The 23,783-nt window shown below is 38.1% G+C and overlaps 1 protein-coding gene across 1 annotated transcript in view; it reads left to right on the top strand.

The window, feature by feature from the left end:
• Nucleotides 1–23,783, top strand: part of LOC124789455 (folylpolyglutamate synthase, mitochondrial-like) — a 129,274-nt gene that overhangs the window by 33,277 nt on the left and 72,214 nt on the right. The window contains exon 3 of the mRNA XM_047256817.1: nucleotides 19,365–19,492. Within this exon, the coding sequence (XP_047112773.1) occupies nucleotides 19,365–19,492 (128 nt within the window). The remainder of the gene's footprint in view (nucleotides 1–19,364; nucleotides 19,493–23,783) is intronic.

Below are 23,783 nucleotides of genomic sequence, written 5' to 3'. Positions count from 1 at the left end.
GCAGTTGAAAGCAAGGGGAAACTACAGCTGTAATTTTTCATGAGACCATGCAACTCTCCTGTATAGTTGAATTATGATGGCAGCCTCTTGGATAAAATGTTACAGATATAATAGTCCCCTATTCAGATCTCCAGGCAGGGGCTACTCAGGAGAATGTCGTCATCAGGAGAAACAAAACTGGCGTTCTGCAGATCGGAGCGTGGAATGTTCGATCCCATAATTGGGCAGGTGGGTTAGAAAATGTAGGAAGGGAAATGGATGGGTTAAAGTTATAGTGTGAATTAGTGAAGTTCAGTGGCAGGAGGAATAGGAGTTCTGGTGTGGTTACTACAAGAGTAGAAATACAAAATCAAATAGGGGTAATGCAGGATTATGTTTAATAATTAATAATAAAATAGGAATATGGCTAAGTTACTATGAACAGCATAATTAATGCATTATTGTAGCCAAGATAGACACAAAGCCAACACATACCACAATAGTAAAAGTTTATATGGCAACTAGCTCTGCAGATGACACAGGATTGAAGAAATGTGTGATGAGGTAAAATAAATTATTCAGATAGTTAATGGAGATGAAAATTTAATTGTGACAGATGACTGCCGCTCAATATTAGGAAAAGGAAAAGAAGAAAAAGTTGTAAGTGTATATGGAGTGTGGGAAAGGAATGAAATAGGAAGCTGCCTATTAGAATTTTGCACAGAGCATAATTTCAGATTGATTATATAATGCTAAGACAGAGATTTGGGAACCAGATTTTAATTGTAAGATGTTTCCAGGAGCAGATCTGGGCTCTGACCCCAATTTATTGATAATATACTGTAGATTGGGACTAAAGAAATTGAAAAAAGTTAGGAAAATAAGGAGATGGGACATGGTTGTGTTGAGAGAACCAGAGGTTGTTTAGTGTTTTATTGGAAGCAATAGGCAATGGTTGAGTAGAAGAGGGGAAAGGATTATGGTAGTAGATGACTGGGTAGCTGTGAGAGATGAGATAGTGAAGGCAGCAGAGGATCAAACAGTTAAAAAGACAAGACTCAATAGAAATCCTTGGATAAAACAGCAGATATTGAATTTGATTGATGAAAGGAGAAAATATAAAAATGCAGCAAATGAAGCAGATGAAAGGGAACACAAACGTCTAAAAAAATGAGATCGCCAGGAAATGTAAAATGGCTAAGCAGGAATGGCTGGAGGACCAAGGCAAGGATTTAGAAGAATACTTCTCTAGGGAAAGATAGATACTGCCTACAAGAAAATTAAAGAGGCTTTTGGAGAAAAGAGAAGTAGCTGTGTGAATATCAAGAGCTCAGATGAAAAAAAGTCGTAAGCAAAGAAGGGGAAGTGGGAAGAAGTATGTAGACAGTCTATACGAGGGAGATGAACTTGCAGGCAATATTATAGAAATGGAAGGAAACTTTTTTTAATGTAGTTCTGCTGAAGAGTCCTGAAAGTTAGGTGGGTAGATCACGTAACTAATGAGCAGGAACTGAACAGAATTTGGGAGCAAAGATATTTGTGGCACAACCTGACTAGAGTGTATTGGTTGACAGGACACATTCTGAGACAAGGGATCACCAGTTTAGTATTGGGTGGTGGGGGGTTAAAAATCGTAGAGGGGCGTAAAGAGGTGAATATAGTAAGAATATTCAAGAGGATGTAAGTTGCAGTAGTTATTTGGAGATGAAGAGGATTGTACAGGATAGAGTAGCATGGAGAGCTGTACCGAACCAGTCTTCAGACGGAAGACCACAATAACAACAATAAAGGGCACCAGATATTCCTAGATCATTGTAGCCAATGACTACAAAAACTAAAAACGGTTTAAAGGCTTAATTATGCAAATTGCTTTATTGCATAGATTCTGTGCCGAAGTCAGGTATTACATAATTTCATCTTAAGTGTTTTGTTATTTACTACAAAACATATCAGTTTTTCTAAGAAATTGATCACTGGATAGATTAAGTTGGCAACCAGTAAATTCAATATGCTCCTCTTAAAATGTTCTTTGTTAGTAGCTTTAAAATGTATTTTGTTAGTAGCTTAACTGCTGATGATTGGTGTTAAACTATTTAGATTGCATCTGACAAATTATTTAAATTCCATCTTCTTCAGTAATGGACACCTCTCTGAACAAAAGCGAGTGGCTTTGTCTATATGAAGATTATTCATATTCCTGGTATTGAGTCTGTGAACTGAGCTGTTGATTTGAAACATAAATGCTACTTGTGACAATTTTCACTTAGGACTAAATGTAGTAAGGATCGGTAGCTACTTTATTCAGGTCTCTGAACAGCTTTGTGCTAGGTGTTATTGAATTCAGACTAAAAAGAAATTGTTGTACTTGCTTGGCTGATTGAGCTATCCCAAAGTATATTAACTTACAACATTTGGAACGAATATAAATGAAGTAACAAGCTTTTTATTGTTGAAGCACCTGTGTCTTAACAACATTCATGTCAAGTTGTTTAGTTATTTCAGCAGTTCTGTTGTATGCAAGTAGCAGATGATTCCGTTGTTGTTGTTGTTGTGGTCTTCAGTCCAGAGACTGGTTTGATGCAGCTCTCCATGATACTCTATCCTGTGCAAGCTTCTTCATCTCCCAATACCTACTGCAACCTACATCCTTCTGAATCTGCTTTGTGTATTCATCTCTTGGTGTCCCCTACGATTTTTACCCTCCACGCTGCCCTCCAATACTAAATTGGTGATCCCTTGATGCCTCAGAACATGTTCTACCAACCGATCCCTTCTAGTCAAGTTGTGCCACAAATTTCTCTTTTCTCCAATTCTGTTCAGTACCTCCTCATTAGTTATGTGATCTATCCATCTAATCTTCAGCATTCTTCTGTAGCACCACTCGAAAGCTTCTGTTCTCTTCTTGTTCAAACTATTTACCACCCATGTTTCACTTCCATACATGGCTACACTCCATACAAATACTTTCAGAAACTACTTCCTGACAATTAAATCTATACTCGATGTTAACAAATTTCTCTTCTTCAGAAACCCTTTCCTTGCCATATTATAAAGCTTTAATATCAAGAATTTTACTTTTAGCCTTTTATTTCTGCACATCCTCATATTTTCCTTGTAAGCTGAGCGTGAACCTCTTGCAGGCTCTGAACTACATACAGCAAGTTTGTTTAAATAGCTCTGATGACATATTCTGAAACCTTGATAATGATCTCAGTGTGGAGATATGATGAAACAAGAAGTCTCTCAACATACCTAACAATGGAAAGTGCTGGATGGAATAAAGACAGCTACTCACCATATAGATGAGATGTTGAGTTGGAGACAGGCACAAAGGAAAGACAGCTGTGCATTAAGCTTATGGCCAAAAGCCGTCTTCACACATTCATACAAGCACAAAACGCGTGCACGCACACACGCACATGCGCGCGCCCACACACACACACACACACACACACACACACACACACACACACACACACACACACACGACCAAATGTCTCTGGCCCCTGTGGCAGTCCAGCCAAAGTGGCCAGTGACATTAACCGTGTGTGTGTGTGTTTGTGTGTGTGTGTGTGTGTGTGTGTGTGTGTGTGTGTTTGTGTGTGTGCGCGCGTGCGTGCGTGCGTGCGTGTGCACATGTGTGCGTGTGTGTGAGCGCGCACACGCACATGCCCATGCGTGTTTTCTACTATAGAAGAAGACTTGCAAGTGCTCTTGCTCTCAAATACTTACCTATATAAACGATTTAGGAGACAATCTGAGCAGCTGTCTTAGGTTGCTTGCAGATGATTCTGTCATTTAATGTTTAGTAAAGTCAAAAGAAAATAAAAGAAACTGCAAAACGATTCAGAAAAGATATCTGTATGATGTAAAAATTGGCAATTGACCCTAAATAATGAAAAGTGTGACGTAATCCACGAGTATTAAAAACAATCTGTTAAACTTTGGGTACACGATAAATCAATCAGATCTCAAGGCCATAAATTCAACTAAATACCTAGTGATTAAAACTAATAAAAACTTAAATTGGAAAGAACACATGGAAAATGTTGTGGGGAAAGCGAACAAGAGAGTGCGTTTTAATGGCAGAATACTTAGAAGATGCAACAGGTCTACTAAAGAGACTACCTACACTACAATTGCTTGTCCTCTTTTGGAGTATTGCCCGAGGTGTGTGATCCTTATGAGATAGGGTTTATGGAGTACATTGAGAAAGTTCAAAGAAGGGCAGCATGTTTTGCATTATTGCGACATAGGGGAGCGGATATCAGGACATGATACAGGATTTGGGGTGCACATCTTTAAAACAAAGACACTTTTGTTGTGGTAGGATCTTCTCACAAAATTTCAATCATCAACTTTCTCCTCCGAATGTGAAAATATTTTGTTGACACTGACCTATATAGGAAGAAACAATCATAAGGAAAATCAGATCTCGCACAGAAAGTTATAGGTGTTTGTTTTTCTGGACACTGTTAGAAAGTGGAATAATAAAGAATTATTCTGAAGGTGATTCGATAAACCCTCTGCCAGACACTGAAGTATGATTTTCAGAGATCCATGTAGATGAATAAAATCTTAGCATTTACACATTGTGGTCTACACTTCTTTTTCACCCTTGCCTCTGCCACCCCTTCCCACCCCTTGATAGGTAGGTGATTCTTATCCCCGCAGCAGTTCTCTCCAGGCAGTAAGTGATATGTCCACCAAGTTTGGTTGAAACCTGTCCAATACTTTCAGACAGTGCTTTCAGATGTGATGTGGAACATATACACACATATATACAGTTTTATAATATGTATGGACATCTTTTTTGCATGATCCGATTTTGATGAAATAAAGCCTATATGGTGCCCAAAGCTACTCAAGATACCTGCAAAACCTCCATGAAAGTTTGTCTAGTAGTTTTGGATATTAGCTTGTTCTAAGAGATAGGAAGACATGGCGGTTTTACAGATTTATTATTAGTATAGATGACATAAATGAATGGAAGTATGTTAAATAAGATAATTTATTAATCCTTTCAACTCTAAAATCAGCAATTCACATAGAGCAAATTTCGAACTCAAGGTTTTGTGAAAATCTGTAATATGTGATTACAATTTAAACAAAATACACTCTCAGAAATCGTGCACAGTCAAGTTTACATATTTCATTTCTCTCATGTTCAGTTATCATTGTTGACTGTGTACCTTGCCTTCTATACGGAACAGAATAACACTATTTTTTCCAAGTGACTGACCATGTACTGCAAACTAATTGACTATACATCTGAATATTTGATTTACTGCTCATTCTGTTGTTGAAGGTCTTTTGGTCTTGATTATGATGGTTGCATCATCAGCAAAGAAAGTGCTATCTGCTTTAACAGTTTGTTACCTGGTCTGTCCATCTTATCCTCACCTTTTGTCTGTATCACCACATTTCAAAAAGCTACCATTCTGTTCTTAAAAGAACTGTTTATCATATGCATTTCACTACTATGAAGGGCTATACTCAAGACAGATACCTTTGAAAAGGCGTCCTAACATTTAAATTCTCTCTCTCTCTCTCTCTCTCTCTCTCTCTCTCTCTCTCTCTAAGTGACGTAACTTGTAGCTTTACTTAACTTTGACAAACAGAACAAGGAAAGGGGCACCATTGAATCTATAGTCTACACTAAAAATGAATTTTATCGTATGGAATGAGAAGTTCCATCTTTTGCTATGTCACATTTTTAAAAAAATATTTCACACAGAGTGAAATCTGTATGTATGCCAGAGTAGTATATTGTTTTTTGTAAGTTTCCTTGTTCTGCTGCCACTGATGATACATAAGCGTCTATCAGGTATGCAGCCAGGATGTCATGTCCTTTTCGCACAACATTTCAACAGTGTAACTCATGATTATCATTAGATGCTACCTGAGGTATTGGCTCATCCGAGGAAGCTGCTCTCCCCTTTATATCCACTGATTCCTTCCTTCTTCTGCCTTTTTGCTTCCCTAACACCCACTGACATTCCCTGAGAAGACCTCAAGTGTTTGTGGTCCATCAGTGTGTTCCTATGAATGGTTATTGATATTCAAATGGATTGATAGGAGCCACTTCTCATGTTTTTGGACTCATGTGAGTCCACTTCCACTCTTCTTTTGATTGTATGGTGGGATCTTGGGCTGTGCTGAACTTGTGGCTAATCTCATTTCAGTTGCCTCTCTGATAAGACCATTCCAGAATTTTGGAATCTTTAGAAGTGTTTTTTTTTGCTTGGTTGCAAGAAATGTGTGTGGTGTTCTTGCTCCAGATATTGGGTCTCCATTTTTCCAATTAGTTTGGCTGATGCATGACACACCACATGGACACACAATGCTTTCCAGGCTTGTGTAATCCTGTGTCGTCTTTTGCACTTCCCAGTAAATTGCTTGTCTTATTCAGTGGGCAAGCTATGTGCCTAATGCTATACTTCTTCAGAATTCCAGTGATTTTCATTGAAATCACACCCATGTAGGGGAGCTATATCTCTGTCTTTGGTCTCATTGATTTATAGGTTTGTGGACCAAAGCTCAGGGAACATTGTTCTTCTGTTATGGAAGATGACAGCTCTTTGCATGAAGGCATAGGTCAGCGTGCATAGGCTTGTGGTGTAGGCTGTGGCCAAGTGAACTGTCCAATCTCACAAGGACACCTGAGAAAGATAGCTGTCTTTCCTTCTTTAGTTCCACAGTGAACAGTATATTGGTACCATGTGAGTGGAGGTGTTGAAGGAACCCAATTAATTTCTCCAATCCATGTAGCCATGTGACAAAAGTATCATCCACATAGTGGAATAAAAATTACTAGATTTACATGTGGACAGCTGCAAACCTTTGTCCTCAAAGTGCTCCATGAATAGGTTTGTTGCCACTGGAGAAAGCAGCCTACCTGTGGGTTCTCCATAAGTTTGCTCAAAATATTCCCCACTGCACATACTAAGGGGAGAACACTTTCCAGCGTATGTCAGGAGGCAGATGATGATGATGAGGATGATGATGATGAGGATGATGATGATGATGATGATGATGATGAGGAGGAGGAGGAGGAGGAGGAGGAGGAGGAGTTATAGTTACATTGTTGAAATATAATGTCAAGCATGTCAGAGAGTAAATTACATATTATTCTTATATACATTTATTTCTCTTTTTATTCCAATTAACAGAATCTGCAAAGATCTACTTCCATAAACCAGCACGACGTGTGACGGGTGTACACCAATCCACACATGGGGAATAAATTACGAGTACTAATGAGTAAGAAGCATGTCAAACTCAAACTAGCCATTTACGAAGTTAATGTTTTACAGTGACTAGTACACTTGCGTGGTTTTTGTAGATGTTAACTCACATAGTTAATGCTAGAACTCTTTCTTTCTGTTAAATTGCATGCAAATTTGTGTGTGTGTTGTTTTTTTTTAGTTAGTAGTTTTCCATTGTTTGATATCCATTTTTTTACACTTTTAAACATTTAAATCAAGCCATTGATAGTTTTAGTTCTGTGCTTCCTAACCATCATAGTTATTCCTCTTTTCCCATGCAGTTTATTACTAACATTTAATTGCTTAGTGTTATCACTGTTTGACTATTTGTGTAATAACATTAGATTTTCTTCTGCTTCTGTTGACATTTAGTCCTTTTAATGTTCTCATCCATCCACATACCTTATTTTTAAACCAATTTGCACTGGAATTCAAGGCAATAAATAACCTGCTTCTCCCAGCTGTAGCACAGAAACAAATACATGCATTTTCATGAAAACTATGAAGATTTATGGATAATTGTAAATAAATTCTATGCATGGTAAATATGTAATACGATGAGATTCAGAAGTACTGAAGAATCTGTGGCAAAGCTCATCCTGAGCCTCTGTTGTACTGGTTTGGATTCTGTTTTCTTTGATTTGTCTTGCGTTAATTCTGTGGACAACTTTTCTGCTGAACACATTTTATTATGAGGACTAGAGTTTTATATGCCACAGTGACAGACATTTTACAAAATACCTCTTAGTGCTAGAGGAGAAATGAGCAAGAAGAATTTGCTGGAACATTGCGATGTGTGACTTTCAAGTAATTAGAGCAAAATACAGTAAACATTATGTGACAAAAGGAAAATTCAGCTGAAAAAATTGAAATTAAAAGAAACAAATGGCTGGTGAGCACTTACTTTCAGGAGACTAAATGCCAAGAACTGCCAGTAAACAATAATAATTAATATTCAGAACTGTTAGTTCATTCAAGAGAGAGAAAAAAGATACAAGATGAGTTGTTAGTGGCAGATAGTAATGTTGTAACCTACTACGGTTCCAAATGGCAACAATCTCATCTGTCCGCTGTGGTGCTTGGCTGTTTTAACAGGTCAGGTTCTGACCATTACTCTTGCCTGTTGTAATTGGAGCAGGCAGAACAAATACTGACCTGCTGATTTAGTCAGCAAACATATAACACGTGTGCACCACTGTGTGGTGCAAATACAAGTATCACCGCCTCAGTCTCCAAATTTAATGCAACCAGATATTTATGTTGTTCATCATCCCATCCTTGTTCTTGAATGTATACCAAGGATGTTAGCACATTGGCTAGCAAGATTTAAACCCCTGATTTAGGTTTCCCTTGATTTCACTAAATAGATTAAGGCAAATGGCAAGATGTTAAGGACTCTGCTGACATTCTCCACTAATGTTGGGGTATTAAAACATAACCTTCCTTACCCTACCTCCCCCCCCCCCCCCCCACACACACACACAAATTAATATCTTGGTTTTACATAAATGAGAATTTCTTTAATGTTGTATGGAAGAAAAACTTTATGCCAGCAAAGTTCCTTCCAGCTATTAGAAGGAAATACTAGAAAATAAAAATTAGATGTTTGTTGTGCTTCCAGGGTTCTTGGGTGTAATACCGGATCCGATCGTTGAAAGTCCATGACTTCAGTGGAGGTGCATGCTGCTGCAACAGTGGGGGAGCGGGGAGGGGGGGGGGGGGGGAGACCCAGTTGCTTTCCACATGCCATGAGTGTCGCTTAGGGTGTCATGCTATGTTTTGATGAACCATGGTATTGCCTCTCATGCCTTGCTCAATTGGAAGTTAGTGTCCTTGTTGACTAAATTATCAGTCACATGGATTTCAGTTGCTTCTTTGAAGATGCAATCACAAAATTTACTGGTGGTAGCCATGTCTTTCGTTTGCTGGTAATTCATTTTATGTCCATTTTGAATGCAGTGTTCTGCTATTGCAGGCTTGTTGGGCTGCAGTAAGCAGGCTTGGCGCCCATGTTCTAAACATCAGTCTTCAGCTCTGTGGATAATTTGTCCTGTATAAGTTTCTTTACATTCATACATAACTTCGTACATCCCCACTTTCTTGAGACTTAAGTCATTTCTCACTGTCCCTAACAAAGCTCATGTTTTTGCTGGCGGACAGGAAACTGGCATTATGTGGTGATTTCGCCAAACATATGAAAGCGGTCTTCTCATCTTCTTCCGTGTTTTCGTCTTCTGTGTTGTTCTTGGGGCTTGTTCATCACAGAGCTGTCTGAATATGTCAGTTGCTGTAGTCATTCTTGTGGAAGAGAGATTCCAGGTGCCGCAGCTGCACCATCCAACTTTGTTCATATGAGATGGATTCTGGCTCGTGTACTGAGTGTTGAGCATGCTTTTCTTATACGAGGGATGGTGGCAGCAGGAGGCATGGAGATATAGAGCCGTCTGCATTGGCTTAAGGTATACACAAGTCTGCAGTAGCAAAACACCACATTTGCAGTTGCTCATCAAACGAAATACCAGCAAGTGAAAGTCCTGGCCACCACTGATAAATTTTGAGACTACATTTTCAAAGAAGCAATTGAAATTCTTGTGACTAACAATTTAATCGACAGGGTCATTGGCTTCCAATTCAGCAAGGCATGGTAGCTTATATTAAGCTCAATTGAAGCAAACTGTGACACCTGGACACGAGATGCAACAGGGATGGCATCTGGAAGGTAACTGAGACTCTTCCCTCCATTGCCGCAGATGCACACACTCCAACCACTGAGCATGTGGCGGGGCTGTCTAGGCTTGAGATTTGGACTGGCAGGTATAAATATCTTGCACTCACAGCAGACATTTCATTCCATCAGCATCATCTGATGATGGGGAAAAACTTGTCCTCCATAATATTGTGGACATCTGATGATCCGATCCAGCAGTACAAGCGCAAACCATTGAAGCAGCATATTCTCTGCGAGAGCCTCAAATCATATAGCTATTTATAGGTGGTCAAAAAAATTATTATTCACGTTATTACTACTTCACAGATAACGGCACAAGTTTTTAGGGGTATTAGAATGAAAATCCTTTAATCAGTAAAATTGTTAGAGTACCAGCCCAGATATGGCTTTTACAGCGACTCAACACATTGTCTTCACAGAAAGGTGAGAGAAACAGAAAAGGAGAAAGGACTGTACACTTGAACAGATGAGACTGAAGGTGTGTAGGGGCTGGCCGTGGTGGCCAAGCGGTTAAAGGCGCTACAGTCTGGAACCGCGCGACCGCTACGGTCGCAGATTCGAATCCTGCCTCGGGCATGGATGTGTGTGATGTCCTTAGGTTAGTTAGGTTTAATTAGTTCTAAGTTCTAGGCGACTGATGACCTTAGAAGTTAAGTCGCATAGTGCTCAGAGCCATTTGAACCATTTGATGTGTAGGGCTGAAGTGAGAATTGGGAATGGGGAAAGTAGATGGAGGACAGTGACTAGCGAAGGTTGAGGCCAGGGGTTTACGGGAACAAAGGATTTGTCATAGGAAGAGTTCTCACCTTCACACTTTAGGAAATCTGGTGTTGGTGGGAAGGATCCAGATGACGCAGGCTGTGAAGCAGTCATTGAAAAGAAACACATTGTGTTGGACAGCATAATCAGCAACTGACTGGTCCAGCTTTCTCTCACCCACAATTGGTCGGTGACCATTCATGAGGACAGATAGCTTGTTATTTGTTATGCCCACGTATCATGTAACCCAGTGGTTGGAGTTTAGTTTGTAAATCATATATGGGCTGCTTTCACATGTAGCCCTAGCTTTTATGGGGGTAAGAAATACCTGTGATCGGACTGGAGTGGGTGGGAGGGGGGGGGGGGTGCATCTAGGGCTATTGCCGGCGAGATATGAGCCATGAAGCAAGGGGCTGGAACCAGAGATGGAGTAGCGACAGTCAGGGATATTGCTTAAGTCGGGTGGGCAGCAGAACAAAAGTGGTGAGGATATTTCTCATTTTAGGGCACAGAGGTACTGACGTCGCCATCCTTAAAGTGAAGGTCAACATGAGGAAGGTGGCCTTTTGGGATGACGACCAGGTGAAGCCTCAAGAGATCTGTGCCAATTCTGAAAGTCTCTATCCATGAATATGGCACATGCCCACTAATAAGATCACCTTTACTTTCAGGATGCTTCTGAGCGTATTTTCATGTTTGGTGTAATCTCATAAATACACTGTGTCGTCAACAGTATCCGGACACCTGGCTGAAAACGACTTAAAAGTTCTGGGTGCTCTCTGTCGGTAATGCTGGAATTCAATATGGTGTTGGCTCACCCTTAGCCTTGATGACAGCTTCCAATCTTGCAAGCATACATTCAGCCAGGTGCTAATAGGTTTCTTGGCGAATGGCAGCCCATTCTTCACGGAGTGCCGGACTGAGGAGAGGTATCAATGTCGGTTGGTGAGGCCTGGCACGAAGTCGGTGTTCCAACACATCTTAAAGGTGTTCTATAGGATTCAGGTCAGGACTCTGTGCAGGCCAGTCCATTACAGCGATGTTATTGTTGTGTAACCATTCCACCACAGGCCGTGCATTATGAACAGTTGCTTGATCATGTTGAAAGATGCAATCGCCATCCCCCAATTGCTCTTCAACGGTGGGGAAACAAGAAGGTGCTTAAAACATCAGTGTGCCACACAAAACAACAACAGGTGCAAGCTCCCTCCATGAAAAACACGACCACACCATAACACCACTGCCTCTGAATTTTACTGTTGGCACTACACATGCTGGCAGATGATGATCACAGGGCATTCACCATACCCACACCCTGCCATCGGATCGCCACATTGTGTACCGTGATTCGTCACTCCAAACAATGTTTTTTTCACTATTCAATCGTCCAATGTTTACGCTCTTTACACGAAGCGAGGCATCGTTTGGCATTTACCAGCATGATGTGTGGCTTATGAACAGCTGCTCGACCATGAAATCCAAGTTTTCTCACCTCCTGCCTAACTATCATAGTACTTGCAGCGGATTGTGATGCAGTTTGGAATTCCTGTGTGATGATCTAGCTAGATGTCTGCCTATTACACTTTACAACCCTCTTCAACTGTCGGCGGTGTCTATTAGTCAACAGACGAGTTTGGCCTGTACGCTTTTGTGCTGTACATATCCCTTCACGTTTCCACTTCACTATCACATTGGAAACAGTGGAACTAGGGATGTTTAAGAGTGTGGAATGCTCGCATACAGATGTATGATACAAGTGACACCCAATCACCTGACCACGTTCGAAATCCGTGAGTGCCACAGAGTGCCCCATTCTGCTCTCTCACAATGTCTAATGACTACTGAGCTCGCTGATATGGAGTACCTGGCAGTAGGTGGCAGCACAATGCACCTAATATGAAAAATGAATGTTTTTGGGGGGTGTCCAGATACTTTTGATCACACAGTGTATTTTCACTACTGGGAAGGCCTGATTGTAATCCAATCTTCTCATCTAGTTATTGTGATTCCTGGACTGCTAAGCTGTGATGTGTTACTGCATATGAATATGCTAATTCCATAAGTTCTTTCCTACATTAAGTTGCATATGAAGGGCTGTGACAGATAAAATGCGAGAGTAAATCCCAACAATCTGCACTCAGTGGTTTTGCTGATGTAGGAAGAGAGACCTGCTCAGCTTAAGTCTCCAAAAGCTGTCTTATTTTTCCCATTGTAATTCTTCTTTTAAGGTTGCTGCTTCTAACATAACTACTTTCTGCAATGAAAGTAAATGGAATCACTATTATTGCCACTACAATAATATGCTAAGTTTTTATTTCTTCACTTGTGTTAAACAAACACATCTGTCTAACTATATGGCAAAATCAGTGCCGTGTGAGACCAATCTGTAAGTCAGTGCTATGGTTATATTGCCTAATCACTACGAGTATATTGAACACTTCAACTTTTGTACATAGAATCACTATATCTTCATGATAGTTGTGTAATATTACATTATATGTCACATGAGGCACTCTTAACATGTATTTTACTTTTAAGTACAAAATGGTAATTTGATAACAAGTTATGGCTTAACAGCATCGAATCCTCAGCTATGCTGTGTAATGACCATACTGAACAGTTTCTCACTTGGCTACGTAGAACATGTTTGTAGAAGATTGGCACCTCCGTTGACATTCGTCACATTAATTTGACTTATTTGTTTATCTTCCGGAAGTTCTTTGTAGTAAATAGTATTACAAATATGAAAACTCAGTGTGTGTAAAGGGTTTCTGTATGCTCAGCTTGGTTTTTAATAACTTATTTAGTAATTGTTATCACTTGAATTATGCATAATTCTGCTGGATTTGTGTGGGTGTTTCTACTGTAGCTCAAGGATGAAGTGTCCTGTTGTATCTGCCTGGTTTGACAGACAAGAAATATTCATGCAAATTTGGTAGAACAAATTTAATTAACAAGAAAGAATACAATTTCTCTGTTGTGTGTTGAGTACCACTTAAGGAGTAATTAATTTAGAAAGACGATTTCTTCTCAAATATGCATAAAGAGTCCCTTCATGAATATGGAAATAACAGCAGCAATTATATGGAGGCTGAAGGCCTGAGCAAAACAGTCACATCTTGGTTAAAGAATATACATCAGTATTGACTGAAGACTGAAGGTCTTTAGAACATAACTACTACCTGAAAATGTCACTAATTAATAAATACACAATGCACTACTAGCAAAAATTCAGGTCCCGATAGGACAGTCCAAAGAGTATCGTGATAGTTGTGAATTTGGAATTGATACAGGTTAAAGTCCCTGAAGGACAGTCAAGGATCAGAATTTCAGTATGATGGAACACAGCAAATCCAGCGTAGCACTAATGGAAAAAAAAGATCTGAAATCTTGCAAGTCCACTAGCTGATCACTGACTCAGGAATTGAAGACATTGATACGGCAGCTCCAGTGTGAGTTCCTGATTAATGGAATGCTACTGCATTCAGCACTGGTCCAGGAAGCCCACTCGGAGTGAACTGTCCGTCGGGGCTCGAAAGCCAGTCTAAAAACAGCCCGGGTGTTAGGATACTGTAGGCACCATTTTGTCATGTGGCCTATAGAGGAGAATAGGTCTATGGGGCCAATGACCTCTATTGATGTCTGGGATACTGTCTGGTGGCAGGGTGGATCGTTGTCAGTTTGCATCTGTCTGTGGGAAGACTGGCATCAATGAATTATGTGACTGCTTCCCTTGGATGTATCATTGGTTGCTGGCTGGGTAGGTGCAAAGCCTACTTACAGCATCTTCCACTGACTGAAATGTCCCCACACTCCACATTCAAGTGTCTTGACTGTCTCATAGTTAAGTATGTACCTTGCCTATCTCCTCTGACACACACAGCCTTAATGGTGAATGTTACTCTGTATTGTAATTAAATTAAATTCTAGCCATAAATACTGTAACCATTCAGTTATTACTTTTGGGTAAGAAAGACTATTAAGTTCAAAGAAATTAACATTGCTCAGTGGATGATTTTACCAGTGTGTTCAGATGAGAGGATTGGCTTGTTTTTAGTTACTAGAGAGAATGAGAAGTAAACTGGAAACTTTTTAGCTGAAGAGCTATATTGTTCTAAGTACGCTGCGTCTGTTCCTGAAACTGGTTGGTCTCGTAATGCTGTTGTTAAATGTATGACAATACTGTTGAGATATGTTTGGAATCTTCTATCACATTTATTACTCTCAACACATGTTACTATTTATCAGCTTCTGGGTCATTCCATGTAAATGAGGAATCATTATCAAAAAATTAATTTTTCTGTGGGAATATTTTCCCCTGTTACATATGTAGGCTGGGCACTGAATTTTGTTGGCAAGATTTATTTTCCCCTCCAAAACCTATTGTTTACTTGTGGGAGCCATTGTTTTGAAGATTATAGCGTTGAGTTTGTTCATGCAGAAGATTTGATCAATTTCAAAGTAAGAAAAAAATCATGAAATTTATAATAATTCTTTGTGGTTTATACATCACTTCTTCTTCTTTTTGGTATATTTTTAGAAGCAAACAATAAGCATTATAAATACAAAAACATTTGTATAACCTAACCCAAAAAATACGAGTTACCAAATGCCAATTTTTTTAAGATTTTCACAAAATACATTACAGTATAGAATCTTATATGCTATGCTGTCCTTCACATAAGTGTACCTGATAATTTGGTGTCTCAAATAAATTTCCTCCTGGAAGCCTTCTCCTGGTATAGGATATTTAATTCACATAACGTGAGTTACCTTTATTTATGTAACACGAGTTACCATAATTTTTGTAGGATTAGTTATAATTCTGAGCAGTCAGATTGGTTCTGAATTCCATACAACACAACTAACAATATATTTCAACATATTTAATGTATATTTATCTCCATATGCCACATAAAATCCCATAGGGAATAGCTATTTCTATTTTACAACAATTTTCAGTTCTTGCAGAATGCCTTTAAGTGCAGCTGAAAAGATGAGGAGAAGAAGAAGAAGGCAGAAATTGAAAGATGAAGGCACATATGAAGAGTATAAAATCAAACACAAGGAAGCTATGAAAAAATTCAGGAAAAAGAAGCAGGAAAAGCAAAAATGTTTGAATAAAAGAGAACAAGAAAGGATTGCTGCAGACAGGAAATGGAATGTTAGAGAAAGAGTTGCCAAGGACAGGAAGCAGCTAAAGGAAGCATCTTCAGCTACACAAAGTAGTTCTGCCTCTCCAGCATATAAAAATACTCTTCATTGGGAAACGCCATATCAAAATTGAAACGTGTACTTCCAGCATCACCCAGAAAACAAAAATGTGTTATTAGAAGGTTGTATCATACATTTGATGAACCTTTAGAAGCAGAAAGAATCTCTAAACAAAAAATAAGTGATGAAAAATAATAAGTGCAGTGAGAAATTTCTATGAAAGGGATGGCATTAGCAGACAGGCCCCTGGATGCAAAGATGTTGTGACTGTAAAAGATGAGAAAGGTAAGTTGCAAGTATGACACTTGATGTTTTCTTTGAAAGAAGCCCATGCAGTGTTTTGTGAAGGAAATGGCAAAGTGATTGGTAAAAGTAAATTCGCAGGATTAACACCCATACATGTCATGCTTGCAAATAAACTTCCACACAACGTATGTCTCTGGAGATATCATCTGTGCTATTAACTCTCTTCGTAGCATAGTACTTCAAATACCTAAGTACACCAGTAACTGGCCAGAATTTTTTCCATGTGCAGAGCCTACAGCTGATTGTTGGTTGGGAAAGTGCATGAAATGTAAAGATTTATTGGCAGTTAAACTTCTTGATTTATGTACTGCTGTACAAGAGTACAGCATGAAATGGTATGTGTGGCAGGAGAGTGATGGCAAAATTTTGAAAGTAGAGGAAGAAGGTACATTGCAGAATCTTATTGATCATATTCTTACCATGGGACCTAAATGTTTAGAGCACTTCTACTTTAAGAGAGAACGATCAAAGAACTATCAGAGTGACAAGAAATTACTGTCTTCTGCGATGCTAACTGCCATGATACAAATCAATTTTTCTGAAATTTTTACATGTGTAAGTCAAGATGAAGTGCAAAGTACACATTGGCAGCAGAATCAAATTACCATTTTTACTGCCATGATTTCGCATTCAGGCACTTCTCACGCCTACAAGTTGGTATCTGATGATCTGGACCACACAAAAAACAATGTCATTCACTATGTTGATAGACTTCTTGAAGAACTACCAAAAAATATTAGAGAAGTTACAATTTGGTCAGATGGTCCTGCTTCCCAGTTTAAAAACAGATATATTGCAGAGGCTATAAAAGTTCTAAGTAAGAGTCATGCCAAAATAATTACATGGAAGTACTTTGCAACTTCTCATGGGAAGGGGCCAGTGGATGGAATTGGTGGGGCTGTCAAACGCCAAGTTTGGTCTCGGGTGAAAAACAGGAAATGTGTTGTAAACAGATTTTGTAAAAGCATTGTTGAATTCTTCTCCTAAGGTGTCAGCAGTTTTTATGGGTGAAGAAGACTTTAGCCAAAGAAGCAAAAAACTACACCTCTCAGCCTTAATCAAGAACTTCAAGCCTTTCTTGAACATTTCTAAAATTCATCCCTTGGAACTCTATAATACTGAAGTTGTAGGAGACACACTACTTCGTCGGCTCCAGAGGGAAACACTAACAGAACAGAAAAATCACTAGATATACAAGTAGATGACTGGGTGGTGGTAAAATATGACAATTTATTTTTTCTTGGTACTGTTACTAAAATTGAAAATGGTGAGTGTAAAACCGATGTTATGATGAAAGATAGGAAGTGGCCTGAAATTAAAGATGAGATGTACTACACTAAAGACAAGTTTATCAGAAAATTGAACCCTCCCAGTGTTGTAAATTCCCATGGTTATTTCAGGTTTGACTGTGATCTGTGATAATGTAACGTGAGTTACCGTATGTTGTAATGCAAGTTACCTGTTAATTATGTTTTAATATTTATTTTATTGGAGATTAAATGTTCGGAACTTTGTTAAAATACTTATAAGATCTTCTGGTATTGTGTGTAAATCTTACAAGAAATGTTCACATAAAACAGAGCATACTTTTGTATTTTCTTTATCACATGCAAAAGCCATTTCTTGGAAATGTAACGTGAGTTACCAAGAATAATTATCAGATTTGGTTTTATAAATATAAAAATGTAACAATGTGATATAGGTTTACAGAGCGTTCTACATAAAGTATGTTTTGAGGTATAAAAAATATTTAATAGAAACATTTCCTTCTGTTAATTGTCCAAAACTTATAATATAAACATCACCTTGTAACATGAGTTACCATGGAATGACCATTCTTGTGATTTTGTATTGAGTTGAGAAAACACAGGCTAGCAGCTGCATTTAACAAATTTAAACAGGGGCTCAGTACTTATTCAACAATCTCAATATAGAACTTAAAATCACACATTTTAAATGCCCACAAACACAATTAAATGATGATTGCCAATTTTTAACTGTTCATAGAGTGTGCCACTAAAGTTTTAGTAAAACATTTGGTCCAGAGATATTAATTGAGTAAATACTAACCACAGATTCTTTAAGACGTTTGGACATAGGTGTTCCCGAGCTTGTCACTAGATGAGGACTCTTGTACAGCCTGAATGATTGCTGACAACATGGAGATGCAGACTTTGAGCAGAGATGTTAACATGTTGATGACTAAAGACAGACTGCTGAAATAATGCCTAATGGTTCTACTTACAGATGAGCATATGGATAACTGTCAGATATTGAAAATACATGTTGATTTACAGTGAGAAGAAGGTCAAAATTAGTGGCAGTGGAAACACAGTGACTCAATTAATAATCTGGTTTAACTGTGTGTTAGATAACTCGAAAATTGACAAAGTTATATAGACCATAGTGTTAATACCATGTATACTTCAATGGTTGTTCCCAGCTCAAACCAAATTTGGATGATTTACTTAATTTTCTATGTTGAATAAATAGTAAACTGATATCTTCTCAGTTTATGTTGAAACCGACTTGAAATAATTCACTTGGATTTTATTGTGTAAGTGGAGAACGTTTTATTTTAAAACATCCTGTGAAAGCTAATAGCACACTCTACATATTAGTGACAACTAGCCTCAGCATATATGTTGTGTAAAGTTACTGTTGTTAAGCTCTAAGTGCTAAAAGTGATCAGAGGTTGAAAGTTTTTTACATGACTGTGCAGAAATATGTAACATATTAATGTAGTCACTGTGCATTTTTGCTGGCGTCTATCTAAAATTACTTTCATGTAAATCCCAGTCTGTGTGATCACTCATTGTCAGTTATTATGTCATACATGATAAGATATTTGACTGAGCTGTGGGCATCAATTACACAACTGTTGATATCAGTGACGTTTTTTCCTCCGAGTGCTGTACTTTGAATCAGTGATATGATGCTTTTATTTCTTTTGTTTGCCTTATAATGGTGTGCAGACAAGAAACAGAGGCATCTCACAATGTACGGAATAGGTTTGATGTAAGATTTATACTCTTGGTGTCTTTGTTTGTTTCTGTTTTAATAATAAGTGGTATTGTTTTTATGTTATTGGACTTGAATTTCCTGTGCAGGAAGCTGTGAAGACCCTAAATTCTCTGCAGACAAGTGCAGCATTACTTCAGGAGTACAGAAAGAAAGGTTCACGAACTCATTCTGAACAGAGACAGAACATTGAAGACACGAAAAAGTATTTAATAAGGTGAGACAAGTACAAAATTCTTGCTAAATGCTGTGATATTACTTTTCAATATTTTGAATTTGGAATGTATGATTTGATAAAATACTTTAAGTTATGTGCTGAAATGCATCTTATTTTCTGGGTTAATGTTTCACCTGGTACCGGTTATGTTTTGTGATGGTCTGTATGTAGTAAACAAGGAAACTGTGCAGGCAGCTACACATTTCTCTCCTTCATATTTTCCACAATGGTGGTAGTGTTGGTGGTGGTGGTGGTGGTGGTGGTGGTGGTGATGATGATGATAATAACAGCAAATGATTTTCTTAATTCCGTGGCTGCCAAATGGATGGTGATAATGTGATGTAGTGCTGTTAAACAGTGTAAATTTCTAGAGCTTTATAAAGGTCTTCTCTCTCCTAAACATAATGTCATATATGAAAATGTTTCTATCATTTGTTACTAATGAAAGAACACTCTTAAAAGTTTTCAGATCGACAACTGATACCAGATACCCAAAATATCCTCTGCTTGCTGAGGCACAAACATACAACTCTCTCAACACTTCTGAATTGTGTCAAATGCTTTTGTAGATGTCCATGGTAATGTGACCAGGTCTCTCTGCATTAGGTATGTTTGTTACTTACACAACACAACTCAACATGCTCATCTTATTCCAGAATATCCGATTTAGCATTGTATTTGGTGATCAGACATTTATAGGCATGATACTAGCACATTTCTGCCACTTTGTGAGAACTAATTACAAAGACTGTTGGTGAATTTGTAGTCTCCTGAAGACATTCAGTTAGAACAAAACCAGTTTGTGATGCATTAAACATACCTGAAATACAGCTGTAATGTTTTTTATTAATGTTTACTAAGATGTATCAAATGGTATGGCTATGTGGCATGTACTGGTAGCTGGCTCATCTTAGTAGTATACATTTTTTGTGGTCAGGTATACATTCATAGAACTTTACACAAACTTTGCAAAAAATGAATAGCCAACAGTAGTTAGTAAAAGTGCATTACGTGTATCATTTAGATGCATGACTTGTTAAAAGATAAACTAATTTCAAACATATGCGAATGTTAAATATAAATATTTCTACATAATAGCAAATTGTCATCTAGGATACAGTGAGTATGTGCATCAGCAGATTGACTTATATTGATACTGTGACAACATGAAGTTTGTTTATTTTTAGCAAGTTTCTGTGGTTGAATTTTGACCTTTGGTTTAGTCTGAAATGTTCAATGTGACTCAGCAATGGAGAAATTTTTGGCATTTGGTTTTTTGATCTACTCCTGTTGTTTTGGTGCAATGAATACCTGTTCAAAGTATTTTCAGAAACACTGCTTAGATAGCATAGCCTTTTTTTGAGAAAAGTTAGCATATGACACTTTGTGACTACTAATTTTTAATGATGATTATTTATTTCAGATTTTCAATTTTTAGTGTGAACCTGACATCATTGATAATATATAGATGAAAATATCCTTTGTGGTTGTATGTAACTTCATTTTCTAATTTTATCATTTTTTGGCTACTTTCTAGGTTAGTCATATGAGCAAATAACTTAAAATACTGCAGTTGAAAAAATGACATCAATAATGAAATTAATATTATAAAAAGTGAATTTAGTGAATATTAGAGATTCATCTCTACCTTTCAGGTATTGTAGTAATCTACCTGTATCACTAATATTGAGTGGGTAACTATAAATTGTTTGAGATGTGATGAGATTCTTGTGTATGCTGTAAAATTTTGTTTTGGGGTGTGAGGTATCTTCTCTCATTGACTCACTTATATGTAAAATGGCAACTTCAAAATGTTGCAACCCCCATGGGAATTGTTCTGGGATAAAATGAGAGAGCAGCATGCAGATATATATATAAAAAACTATTAGAGACGGAATGGTTAGGATAGAAAGGAAGAATTTATGAGTAATATCTGCTAACCAGACGAGACATGCACGAAGCAGCGGTGACAATGGGAGGTGCAATGCATTGTGGTCTTGAACTAAAATGCTCTTAGGTATTTGGTCATAATTGGAAGGACAGCAGTTCTAATGCCTACCTGACCATCATCTTTTAGATTTTCCACACTTTTCCCGCATCGCTTACGGCAGATGTCGGGATTATTCTTTTGAAAGGCCATGACCAGTTTGTATCTCCACTTGGTACTTGTGCTTCATCTCTAAGTGTAATCAGTAGGACATTAAATCCTAAGTTTGTTTTATTCCTCCTGCAGGTATTCAGCCAGGTGGGCAATGCTGTGCAAGAGCAGCCACAGGTCATTAAGACTTTGTCATTGTAGATCTCTTAAGTGATGAACTTAATTTAGTTTTTGCAACATGGTATTATGCGTCTGCTATTTGCTTCCTTTAAGTAAGAAATGTGTGAATAACTGTATACCTAACAGCATACAAAGGAGCTGATTCACGCCTTGGCATTCAGAAATAAATTAGTTATCATGTACATATTGCTGACGAAAATACTTTTAACTTGTGCATCCCTTGTGAATATCACATTAAGGGGTATGTTAGTTACCCACAAATTGTGATTAATTGGAAACAGGTATGTTGCAGGCAGTTAATAACTTGTAAAGTGGGTTACAGCTCTCCATAAAAGATACCTTTGTTTTTCTCTGTGAAGCTCAATGCCAGTACTCAAATCTGCTCCTCAGACTCAGTGGGATGAAGATCATGTTGGGAAGATTGCTTTTATTCCTAAGTACATGGAGAAATGATTTCATTTGAAGAATTCCCTCATAAAGTAAGTTTCTAAACAGTTTCAGGTATGACTGCCATAATATGTATTGAGAAATTACAAAGAAACAGTGTAATTGGCCAGTACTTACTTTCAGAAAGTGAAATTTGGTGTATTGCAGACAGAAGCAATCAAAATAGTAAAACAACAACAATGAAAGGATAGAGTGCTACTCAGCACATAGAGGAGATTTTGAATCACATACAGGTATGATGAAAAAGAATGCTAGAAACATTCAGGTTTGGAACGCAGTTCTTCATTGTTTGTAAAAAAAAATTCATGTCATCACAACTCTCACACACATGGTCACTGTCGTGTCATCTACATCTACATCAATACTCTACAAATCACGTTTAAGTGCCTGGCAGAGGATTAATCAAATCACCTTCACAATTCTCTATTATTCCAGTCTTGTATTGCGTGCAGAAAAAATGAACACCTATATCTTTCCATGCAAGCTCTGATTTCTGTTATTTTATTGTGGTGATCATTTTTCCCTATGTAGGTCCGCATCAACAAAACATGTTTGCAGTCAGAGGAGAAAGTTGGTGATTGAAATTTCATGAGAAGATTCTGCCACAACAAAAACGCTTTTGCTTTAATGATGTCTACTCCAAATCCTGTATCATTTCAGTGACACTCTTTCCCTTATTTCGCGATAATACAAAACATGCTGCCCTTATTTGAACTTTTTCAATCCTATCTGGTTAGGATCCCACACTGCGCAGCAGTATTCTGAAAGAGGACGGACAGGCGTGGTGTAGGCAGTCTCATTAGTAGATCTTCCCTGCCAATAAAATGCAATCTTTGATTAGCCTTCCCCACAACGTTTTCTGTGTGTTCTTTCCAATTTAAGTTTTTCATAAATGTAATTCCAAGGTATTTAGATGAATTTACAGCCTTTAGATTTGACTGATTTATCATGTAACCGAAGTTTAACAGATACCTTTGAGCACTCCTGTGGATGACCTCACACTTTTTGTTGTTTAGGGTCAATTGCCAATACTGATATCTTTTCTGAATCATTTTTCAATTTTTTTTTATCTTCTGATGACTGTACTTGTCGATAAACGACAGTGTCATCTCCAAACAACCTAAGAGAGCTGCTCAGATTGTCTCGCAAATCATTTACATAGGTAAGGAACAGCAAAGGGCCTATAACACTACCTTAGGGAACGCCAGAAATCACTTCTGTTTTATTTGATGACTTTCTGTCAGTTACTGCGAACTGTGACCACTCTGACAGGAAATCACGAATCCACTCACATAACTGAGATGGCGTGCGATTTCACTACAAGCTGCTTGTGTGGTACAGTGTCCAAAGCCATCCAGAAACGAGGAATCAATTTGAAATCCCTTGTCAATAGCACTCAACACTTCATGCAAGTAAAGAGCTAGTTGTGTTTCACAATAACGGTGTTTTCTAAATGTGTGTTGACTGAGTGTCAATGGGCCATTTACAGGCACTAAGGCCCAACTGCAATCTTGTCTGAGGTGAGCAGCAGACATAACTGGAATGGGGGTATTGTGGGGCTGTGGA

Source organism: Schistocerca piceifrons, chromosome 3 (assembly GCF_021461385.2).
Source record: "Schistocerca piceifrons isolate TAMUIC-IGC-003096 chromosome 3, iqSchPice1.1, whole genome shotgun sequence".
NCBI lineage: Eukaryota > Metazoa > Arthropoda > Insecta > Orthoptera > Acrididae > Schistocerca > Schistocerca piceifrons.
The sequence above is the reverse complement of the archived record's forward strand: the minus strand, read 5'-3'. Positions and strand labels throughout refer to the sequence as shown.